Genomic DNA, 12,011 nt, shown 5'->3' on the forward strand with positions numbered 1-12,011 from the left:
TAAATAAGCTGACCAGTACTAGTCCTGCTGATCCACACCCTCCTCCAACAATTTGCCACTGATCCATCTTCTAGGGAGACTGCTCAATTTTAAGTTAAATAATTCACTTTCTAGAATCAGCCCTTTATCTTGTCTTATTTTCAGGCAGAGAGATAAACATACTATTCCCTGTTTATGGAACTTTACCTCCAATAAATTGTCATTTACTGAGAGAAAACTAGTGAGAGTTAAGCTGATGGGACAATTTATTTCTCAGAAGGAAAACAGGAAAATAATCAATACTAGAGTCAAAATACAGCATTTTCATTAGGACTGATGAGGCAGGGCACTGTGGTCTCACTTCCATGGACAAAAAGTGGTTTTATTTGTTACTCTGAACCTTTCTTTCCTCATCTGAAAATTGGGGAGGATAATACCTACCTCATAAGGTTGCTGTGAGGATTAAATGAAGCTACACACATTGCCTGAACCATAGCAATTGCTCAAAAAATAACAGCAATATTAATGTGATGCTGGCCACAATGTCAGTGCCATCCAACACCAAGACGTGGAAAGAATAGAGAGTGAGCCTGCCATCCTGCCTTTTTCTAACTCAAAGAGCTTGTGTGCAAAGGCAACTAGGCAGGAAACAATGCATTAAAGGCCTGTGCTGTGCCTTACATCTAGCTATCTGTGAACTCCTCAGTCTAACACACACTTCATGTTTGTTTTAAAATAAAGGAAAAGAAAATTTTGGACTTGGTAAGTCAGAAGTTAGGAGAGTGTGAGTGGTGCCCTGTTTATCTTGTCCCAGGATCCTTTCCTGGTCGGCAGCCACCTCATACCATCTCCCACTACACCTTCAAATCAACTTGGGCCAAAGCTAGCTTTCTCAACATCCTTGTTTGGTCATCTCCCTCAGGCAGTTGCTTCTGCCATTCAACATCCTCTCATCTTTGGAGTCTGCCTGTGCACTGAGGATAGACCACATCTCTGCTCTTCACTGGAAGCTCCTGGGTAATGTGGTCGAGAATGTGCACTCCTCTACTAATGAACTGAAATAGAAGTTATTTCCTGTTGCTGCTATGACCTCTGATGGCAAGAGAACCAATCTCAGTTTCAGCAGATGAATATGCAAGGCATCCCCACTGGTTAATCTAGGAAGAAAAAGTAATTCTATAGGAACTAATAACTGAGAGTTCACTTACAAACTCCTGGCAAGAGTTGTCAGACATATCCCTCAAAGGTCCTATGCTCTGGCTGAGAATTCTTAACTGGGTGAGGCAGCAAGATGAAATGACAAGTCACTGAATGTCAAGCACAGCAGAATAGAAGTAGAATTCAATGCCCTGGCGTCTTCCAGAACGATGTCAGAGAAATTGTCAAAAGAGTTACCACACAGTGTTCAGAATTGTGCACTACACATTCTGTGAATATAGGCAATATGTCCTAGAGACCAGTAATGGAATTCATTCCGAAACATGTAATTTATGAGGCTGAGAACTAGCTCCATAATTAAAATATCCCTCCCCTAAGCTCAGAGAAAAAAAGGAAAATCTCCACCTTATTGAAATAAGATTTCATACAAACATAAATATATTTAAATTTTCTTTTTAACCGTAAGTGAATTCATACAGACTGTTATAAAACAGAATACTACACACAACTGTCTGTATAGCACATAGAAAGCACAAAAACCAGAACACTGAATGGGTGCTGGTGGTAGAAACTGCAGGGCCAAAACTTGCATAACAATGAACTGGAGACCACTAAGGCTTAATGAACATGGCCCACCCCTATTGCTAATGGTTTTGTCAACCTTTGGACCCTAGAAATTCAGGATTTCCTCCTTCTTCCTCTGCCTGCTTTGGTCCGTGTCCGGCTACTTGACCGGAGAGTAAGCTGGTTTTTAAAGTCCACTAAGCAATCTGTGGCTTCTGAAATAGAAACAAAAGACTTGATGGGAGACTCATTTAAGTCAAGACGTGCAGGGGAACTCTGCATCTCTCTGCTGCAACCTGCCTCTTCTACCCCTGGTGAAGGCACCCTAGAGAGAAGGAGAAAAAAATCAGAATTCAATACACACCTACGAATAAGCACTAAGTATGTGTACCAGGGGTATTTATATACACTATCAGTTCATGTAATCTTTGGAATAATCCCATCAGATAAGTACTATCATTTCCCTTTCACAGATGAGGACACTGGGTAAATCATATACCCAAAGCCACACAGTTGGGCAGTAAGGAAATGAGGATTCAGACCCAAATTCCCAAGCTGCTTGCATTTTAAGTCAGAAGACGAGGGTTGGGTGGGGATAGAGAGGCAAAGAGGAGTAAGACAGCTTTTCCTCTGCTTGTTTTGACACCATGAATGAACTGAGGTAGTTATCCAATTCTCAGCCCAGATATATGGCAGGCACAGAGTTATACAGAGAGCAGTCACACAGTTCCACAGTTTTCTACTTCAACAGTTTGAATATCACACTATACACAGAACATAGGACCAGGGCTGTACTTTTCTAGAACTGCTGACAGCCACACTTCAATGCACACCCCAATTCACCTGAAGGCTCCTGTTTCTGAAAACTTGGTCTTTATCTCTGCATCTGTGATAGGACAGAAAAAGTAATAATGTTGTTAGTGGTGTTGTAATCGTAATACTTTTCACTGATCGTGTGCTTCCTATGTCCTGGGCACTGCTCTTCATCAGGCTTATCCAGGTAGCTCAGATCCCCAATCCCCAGACCAATGGAATATGAGCATTAGCATCCAACCGGCTTACCTGCAAAAGTACAGAGGTGAACACTTTTGAATGAATAACCACTGAATAAATCTACTTCAAATCTGGACTTGAGGAACAAGGAGTTGCCAAGGGAAATCTGCTACCTGAAGAGATTCACAACCTGCTGACCTAAAGGCAGCAGGCTATGGGGCTCAGAGAGGCTGCCTTTTTTTTTTTTTTTTTTTTTGCGGTACGCGGGCCTCTCACTGTTGTGGCCTCTCCCGTTGCGGAGCACAGGCTCCAGACGCAGAGACTCAGCGGCCATGGCTCACGGGCCCAGCCGCTTCGCGGCATGTGGGATCTTCCCGGACTGGGGCACAAACCCGTGTCCCCTGCATCGGCAGGCAGACTCTCAATCACTGCACCACCAGGGAAGCCTGAGGCTGCCTTTTTATAGTCATCAGAAGGCACAACAGATTTGCTTGTTGGGAATGAACTATTAGAACTAGATGGGAAGCAAATCTCACCAGACCTAAGCAAAAGTTCCTCTTCCACCTACACTTAGTATATTTTAACAATAGCAACTATTAACAACAACAGTAATAACAGCAGCTAACATTTATCAACAGCCTACTTACGTCAGGGAATATGTGTGGAGCTTTACTAGATATAATCCTTTCAATCTGTGAAGCTGGTATTACTAACTCTGTGCAATGCTCTTAAACAATCCACTCTACTCCTCCTTAAATATTAGGCACAAAGACAGGTTGAGACACTATGCTAAAGGTAACATGAATGATGCACAAAACATTAGGAGAGGACAGTAATGACTAGTTTTCAATGCCTATTCCTTTAGGAGGTACTTAGGGCTTGTACCACATTCCCCTCTGATTTGGAAATGTTTTTTCCCCAGTTCAAAAGGCAAGTAGAAAGTTCAAGCTTTTTAGAGGCTGAAACAAAACACATGATAAATAAGACAGAGTATTTCATCTTCCTTAGGGAGAGATGACCTAGACCAAGTCTCAAAGGCTGGCTGACTGGGTCAAATGTGCACCCACAGAACTCTAGCAAAAAGTCAGGGGAGTTGATAGTGGCTATTTTTACTAGAAGGCCTCAGACAGAAGCTCAGAAAACTGGTCCTGGTATCCTCACCTGTGGTCTTGTACTCAGACTGTTCCAAGAGACTGAGGAGTCGGCCTTCATTGAAGCCTTTTTCCTGTGACAGAGAAAAACAGATGAAAGGGTTACACAGAGAGTCTAAAATACAACTTCCTTAGCCCAGATCACACCTATCTCCAGGAGAGAAGAGGTGTAGGGGCACAGCTGTAGGAAAATCTTTTGCTTTCTAATAAACGAGGGTACACAGTAAAAAAAGCAAATATGATTAAAAGAATACGTCTTTATGCCGAGAATATATCTAAGAATGGATACCAGAGTCAAGGCAAATTATTCCACCAAGATAGTATTAGAGAACAGTAACCTTTGACCTATGATAGATTTGGAGAGATTTAAAATAGAAAATAACAGTTTCAAGTTAGCTTCTAGAGGCAGCGATGACAGAGAAAAAACTAGCTCTATGGTATAAGCACATACCCGTAAGCCCTAACTCCAAATTACCACCGAAACATCACCCCATTCATATAAGGAAAAGATAATTTCCCCTGATCCTTCATACTTTTCTTCATTTTTTTTTCATCATGACGGATAATGGCTTCTCCATCTTAGTGTTCAGTGACTGCTATGTCAGTAAGCCTAGGATATGGAGCTGCTGCTTTATCTTTGATCTCTAAGCCAAGACTTGCTCTTCCTGATCTCTAATCACAAAGCCCAGAAAGCACATCTTCCCAGTGACCAGGACCAGATCCTACAGTTTCCTAATAAGGCTAGGCACATGAGGTGTTCAACAGAGTTGACTGCATGTTCCTGGCAATGGGTATACAACTGGATATACTTTCTGGAAAGTAATCTGGCAGTATGTTTCAAGAGATTTTAAAATGTTTATACCCATTGCCCTAAAAGCTCCACTTCAGAAAATCTATTCTAAGGAAATAATCAGCGGTACAAAGACTGATTAATGTTTTAAACACAGCGTTATAATACAGAAGAACTGGAAAACAATCTGAATGTCCAATAATATGAGAATGGTTAATTGACTGTGTGATACAAACATTAAGAGTAATTTAAAAAACAGTTTAAAAATAAACCCAGGGGGGCTTCCCTGGTGGCGCAGTGGTTGGGAGTCCACCTGCTGATGCAGGGGACGCGGGTTCGTGCCCCGGTCCGGGAAGATCCCGCATGCCGTGGAGCGGCTGGACCTGTGAGCCATGGCCGCTGGGCCTGCGTGTCCGGAACCTGTGCTCTGTGACGGGGGAGGCCGCGACAGTGGGAGGCCCGTGTACCGCAAAAATAAATAAATAAATAAAATAAACCCAGGAAGGTGTTTATGTTACAATTGTAAGTGTATATATACATATGCACATACAAGTATACGTATGTACACATATGTGTATATGTAACATATATAATATGGCGTCAATTATGTTAAAATGCATTAAAAAAAGACTAGAAAAAAATAGGCCAAAATACTAGAAGATGTCATCTTTGAGTAACTAACTTATGGATGATAATTTCCCTATTCTTCATACTTTTTTTTGAACTGCCCATATTTTCTACAATGAGTATGTATTACTTTTTAATTAAAAGAAAAAATAATTTAAAAAAGCACAAATCCTGTTTCAAGATAAACAGAAGAAGAAGGAAGGAGGGAGGAAAAAAGCCCAGAACAAAACTGTGGAGGGTTAGGTAACCTTTCCTAAAACACTCCACACATACCTTTGGGTTCCTCAGCCGTTGTGGACGCTTCCCCTCCACAGCTGAGCATACTCTATCACTCTCTTCAGGCCCATCTCCTTGGTCACCTCTTGCAAGCTGGAGACAGGACTCTACATGACACTGATACTCCCTGAATGGGACCAGGGATTTACAGAGGTAACACTTCTCATTCCTAGCCAATCAGAAGAAAGAGAGAAAAGGCAGTTTTAAGATTTGCTTTTGCCTCTGTGCTCCTAGATACGTCTCAAATTGTGTTTTTATGTCAAAGTTATTCCGTGAAGAAGGCATGTCAACCAAAGCATATTCACTCAGCAGGATCGCCAATAAAACGAACCCAATGCCAATCAAAAGGACTGAGTGATTAGTGGTTTTCCCTGGCTGTTTCTCTTACCCTGCTGTTGTGGCGGTGGGATGATAATGAAATCAGCTCTTCTAACTATCTCAAACAATGCTAATTGCTCTCCAGACTTCAGTCAAACTCTTCTCAAATTAAGTGTAATCGTTTTCTTCAAAGCGAAGTTAAAATTTAGACAGAAAAGGGAACACCAAGAGCATTAAGTCAAAATGACATTTTTACCACGGTAGATGAACTTGTCTGATTAGTATATCAAGTCTGTCTAATATGCTGACTTCCTTAATTCTACAACCTGCAACATCCACTAGGAAGTTACTAAAACCATGTGGTTCTGCCAGAGGCTTTTGCATAACTTCATATATACAGTTATTTTTATCTTTTTATAATCGTAAAGTTTGTGGAAAGAGAGGAAATTGTGTCCCTGAGGTAAGGTTTATTAGGCATCAGTAAAAATGGAATCACTGGAGACAAAGGAAAAAAATGAACATTTATAAAGTATTTTCTCTGTGGTGAGAACTGGTACAAGGCCCTTTAAACACAATTTCTCAATTAATTGGTGGGCCCTATTAGGAAGGTACTATTCTCCTCAAAGTCCTATAGCTAATAACTGTCAGAAGCCAGGTCTGCCTGACTCACAAAATCATCTTAGTTTTAAGAAGCTAAAGAAAACTTTCCAAAGCTCCTCCTTCTGGCCATTGCTATTCGGTTACTACAGAAAGATTTAGATTGCCTTTAAGGAAAAATTTCTCGGGGGGGGGGAGTCTTTAAAATAGGAGAAATAAGTCCCTCAAGTAATTAATCATTAGAGAGAATACAAGTAAAACTCTGACTTATGAGAAAAGCTAGACTAGTGTACCTTTCAAGGTTTATTAATTAATGTAAAAAGCATTTATTAACCCCCTACTACATGAGGGACAGCAGCACTGTAAAAGCAGCATAAGTTTTTGAGTCAGGTAGACTTTGCCAGTTCTGGCCACATGATCTTAACCAGTTACGTATAATTTCTCTTCAGTTTCTCTATCTGTTTCTAAAAAAGAAAGAATACTACCTTATCAGCTATTGTGATAGTTACAAAGTAAATAAACCACCCAGCACAGTGGCTGGCACACAATATTAAGAGCTCAACAAACAGGTAGTATCGTTATTGCTGTCTCACACACATTTTATTAGATGCCGGGGATATAAACATGAATGAAGGCAAGTATCTGCCTTCAAGTAACTCACAGACTAGCCACGGAGACAGAAATGTCAAAAACGAAAGGAAAAAAATTACTGCAATACTGTGATGAATACAGTCCTAGAAAAATGACTGCATGACAGCAGGATTCGAAAAGGAGCAAGTGGAGCTCTGCTCACTGGATTAGGGAAGGCAGCCATGAAATTTAGGGTCTAAGATAAGATCTGTGTTTCAAAGATAAATGTTTCTAATGACTAACTGCTCTAATGTATTGTTGGTGATGTCTTTACTTTCAGCAGGCAGCACTTATACCTGACCCACCCCTTGCCCCTGCCTCCCTTTGCAATGAATGTGCTTCCTCAGTCAAGCTGCAACCCACAACCCAAGGAAGTCTCCAATATTGCCCAACTTCTTGCAACTCAACTTCTGTACCATTACATTGCAAAATAGCTCACTGTTTCCCCAAAGCACCAAACACCAATATGCAAGTTCAAAGAAAACAGAAAGCTAAGAGCAATGTGGAAGTGGACTGGGTGGCAGGGTCTTTTCAGAGTAACCAAAAGGGATACAGAGGCCACCCACCTATGCTGACATAAACTGGGAATACGAAAAAGAAATACAGGCATTAAAGCAACAAAGTGATTGCCAGGCCAAAGAAACCCAGGGTAAGAAAGAAATTGGTCTCTTATTCGGTCTAAGTGATGGTATGTGTTAATAAGCAAGAGCTCCGTAAACACAGTATACCTACTTACTTGTCAATGTCTAGGGAAATCTGAGCAGCTGTTCCACTGTCACTCTTGCTCTTTCTCTTAGCCTCTTTTTGTCTCCGAGTCAACACTTTCAACAAAAAAAAGAAGAAACAAAACAAAAAAAGAAAAACTGTTAGTTGGCAGTAGACTCTAAATATAAAAGATAAAATGTACTTGAAGAAGAAAAGTTTAAAATCTTATTCCACTGGGAGAGGTGACTGTCTGGGAAACCTCTGTGTTTCTAGTACAGAGAATATTACTTGCATAATATGGACTGAAACTGCCAGCAGCAAGATATTCCCATATTTGCTAATGAGATCTATTTTTCCTCTACTTGCCATTAGATCTAAAGATCTAGTCCACACCAAGAAAGGTTTTTGTGTACTCTCCTAACTTGCAGCACTAGGGGGAAGGATTTATACTTTCCCATTGAAAACTCTGTCTTTGTGACACATATACTTCAATAAGATGCTTTATGATATATAGCAATGACAGCTACATCTGAGTGCCCACATAAGCTCCAATCTTTACAAAACTCTGAAAAGTGTTCCATTTACAAGTGAGAAAATGAGAGCTCAGAACAGTTAACACAACCACTCTTTTCCACTACACTAGGACCACCTCCTAATTCTAGTGGGTATATACAACTTTAGTCCAAGTGGCATACAAATACTTTTCTCGTAGCAAAAGGTGTCTGTTTATAAAATCATACTCTATTAAAGGGTCTTGGAAGTTAATTAACCAACTGTTTTCCAGTGTTCATTCCTTGGAGTTAACAAGAAGAACTGTGACCATCTCACTTCAAATATTGCCTTTTTCCCTCCTGACACTTGACATCCCCATGACAGATAATTTAGAAAGCTTATCAGTTCACAAAATAATTTAGGTTGTGAAGCATTTACCTAGACCAGGGGTTAGCAAAATTTTTCTGTACAGGACCAGGCAGTAAATATTTTAGGCTTGGAAGGCGATATGTCATATCACCTTAACTGTCGTAACTACTCAACTCTGCATTATAGCAGGAAGGCAGCCATAGACAAAATTATAAATAACCGGGTGTGGTATGTTCCAATAAAACTTTATAAAATCAGATGTCTGACTACATTTGACTCCTGGCTGGCCATAGTTTTTACCTATCCTTCTAGTCCAACCTCCCACTCATATAAATTCCTCTATAAGCATCCCTGACAAGTGATTATACAGTCTCAACTATATCCATTCACTGAGGAGAATTCACTTCCTCCTAGGGAAACCCATTCTACTGCTACACAACAATTCTGGCTTAATCTGCATTTACTGGGGGCTGTATGAATAAGTTTACCCCTTTTTCCACAAGTCAGCTCTTTGAACACTTAACAAGCTGCATTACAGTCTTGGTTTTACTCAGTTGTCTGACCCACTAAAATGTAACCACCTTCAAAACACGTACTATATCTAGTCATTAAGCCAATCACTAATAAGACTTGGACTGCAGAATCTTTGAGGGCCTAAGGTAGCTCTAATCCTTTCAATGATCCTCTGGAGACTGGTATTATTATTCTGCCCTATTTTAAACGTATGAAAACAAACTCAAAGGAATTGACTTTGCCAAGCTATCACAACTAGTAAGAAGAACCCAGGACAGAGTCTAGATCTGTCTGATTCCTATATCCATGTTTTACCTTCCTAGTTAACCTCCTCTACATACACCCTAATTTGTCAGTCTTTTATATAAGTGTGGCACCCCAAAATGGACCCAATATTCCAACAAGCAGTCTGACCAGTAAAGAGAACTCAAGAACCACAAGCTGCTTTGCTGGACTCATATTCTACTAATTCAGCCAAGGCTGTGTTTACTTTATTGACAACCCTGGTATTCTACAGGCTTAAATTGAGCGTAAAGGCAATTAAGATCTATCCCCTAGGGGCTTCCCTGGTGGCGCAGTGGTTGAGAATCTGCCTGCCAATGCAGGGGATACGGGTTTGAGCCCTGGTCTGGGAAGATCCCACGTGCCGCGGAGCAACTAGGCCCGTGAGCCACAACTACTGAGCCTGCGCGTCTGGAGCCTGTGCTCTGCAACAAGAGAGGCCGCGACAGTGAGAGGCCCGCGCACCGCGATGAAGAGTGGCCCCCGCTTGCCACAACTAGAGAAAGCCCTCGCACAGAAAGGAAGACCCAATACAGTCAAAAATAAATAAATTAATTTAAAAAAAAAAAAAAAAGATCTATCCCCTATCCTCCCAAACCATCTTCAAAAATGTCATCAAGACAGGTCTCCTAATTCTTTACTTGGGTAACTAAGTTGTTGGGTATGTTTCCCTTTTAACAGGACTTTATATTTATCCCTATTCTTTTCAGTTGAACATTCCAGTCAGTTGAGATCATCTGAAGTCTTGATTCTGTCATCTGATGTTATTAGCTCTCTCTTCCAGCTTTGTGTCATCTGCATATATGACAAGCATGCTTTCTACATGTTCATCCAAGTCACTGGGGAAAAATGACTGTTAATGGTACGGCCAAGGACACAGAAAACTGTGGCATGTTACCAGAGAAGCCTGTCTTCCCCTAGTCCAAACTTCCTTTAAATACTTAATCAAGCAAATATTTATTGATAATCTTCAATGTGTGAGTTTGGGGAGATATAGGAAATTATGAGGCATGGTTCTTGCTCTTAAGGAGCTTACAATTTACTAAGGGAGACAGCACATACATTTCAAATAACTATAATACAAGGTGTAAAGAGATACATATAATAAAACATGATCATATACAGAAGCAACTATTAATAATGTCTTATCTCTAGGGAGGATGACAGGGACACCTGAGGACTGGAAGAGGAGGCAGGCATATTTTTCACTATATAGTTTTCTGTACTATTGAATTAAAAATTAAAAGGGCGGGCTTCCCTGGTGGCGCAGTGGTTGAGAGTCCGCCTGCCGATGCAGGGGACACAGGTTCGTGCCCCGGTCCAGGAAGATCTCACATGCCGCGGAGTGGCTGGGACCATGAGCCATGGCTGCTGAGCCTGCGCGTCTGCAGCCTGTGCTCCGCAATGGGAGAGGCTACAACAGTGAGAGGCCCGCGTATCACAAAAAAAAAAAAGGAAAAAAAAAAATTAAAAGGGCTAGTATTTACCTGAAGAAAATAAAAACGCTAATTCAAAAAGATATATGCACCACAAGTTCATTGCAGCATTATTTACAACAGCCAAGACATGGAAGCAACCTAAGTATCCATCAACAGATGAATGGATAAAGAAGAGGTGATACACACACACACACACACACACACACACAATGGAATATTACTCAGGCATGAAAAAAAGAAATCTTGCCATTTGCAACAACACAGATGGACCTAGAGGGTATTATACAAAGTGAAATAAGTCAGACAAAGACAAATACTATATGGTTTCACTTATATGTGGAATATAAAAAGTGAAACAAATGAACAAACATAACAAAACAGAAACAGAGTTGTAAATACGGAGAACAAACAGGTAGTTGCCAGGGAGGTGGGGGGTGGCAGCTGTGGGGGGAGGAGAGAGATAGGTGAGGGAGATTAAGAAGCACAAACTTCCAGTTAAAAAATAAATGAATCACGGGTATGAAAAAAAATAATTCAAAGGGAGAAAAAGAGATCAGGATACAGCAAGGTCTTAGGCACAAGTTAGAGTAGATGATCTATTTCTAAGGTTCCCTCCAACCCAGAGATTTTATAAATAAAAATAAAGTACTGCAGGAGAAAAACATCCTGGACACAGTTGTATAACCACCTTCAAAATCCACCTCCTATTCTATCAGCCAGCCCACATTTCTCCATCTTATGTACAAGGACTTTATGAGAGATTTTATCAAGTGCCTTGCTGAAATCAATTCTTAAAATGTTTGCATCTCTGATTACAGAAACCTCTAAGAGTTGTTTTTTTTTTTCCCTCTCTCTCTCTTTCTATTTATTACCCATCTTGACTATCAAGTATTTTTCCCAAAAGAAATACTTGGAAACCACTCCACAGACAGGGCTGGAAAAGGAATTAATTGCTTATAGCACTTTATATACCTCTGCACCTAGCACATTTCTGTTATTTGTTTATATCTCAGTCTCCTTTCTACATCACACAACCTTTTGAATTCAGAGATTCTGGGTTTTGCCTTGATCTCTTCACCATCCACAGCAGAGTCTAGCATAGATTAGATGCTAATAAATACTTGTCGA

General features: G+C 40.6%; 1 protein-coding gene across 1 annotated transcript in view; it reads right to left on the reverse strand.

The window, feature by feature from the left end:
- Window positions 1–242: 242 nt before the first annotated feature.
- UIMC1 (ubiquitin interaction motif containing 1) overlaps window positions 243–12,011 on the reverse strand; it is a 186,242-nt gene continuing 174,473 nt past the window's right edge. Inside the window, 5 exon segments of the mRNA XM_081230769.1 lie at window positions 243–2,026; window positions 2,545–2,587; window positions 3,856–3,919; window positions 5,536–5,707; window positions 7,820–7,904. Coding sequence (XP_081086895.1) covers window positions 1,816–2,026; window positions 2,545–2,587; window positions 3,856–3,919; window positions 5,536–5,707; window positions 7,820–7,904 — 575 coding nt within the window. The 3' untranslated portion in view covers window positions 243–1,815.

The sequence above is a fragment of the Mesoplodon bidens genome (assembly GCF_964165515.1).
Source record: "Mesoplodon bidens genome assembly, chromosome: 4".
NCBI lineage: Eukaryota > Metazoa > Chordata > Mammalia > Artiodactyla > Ziphiidae > Mesoplodon > Mesoplodon bidens.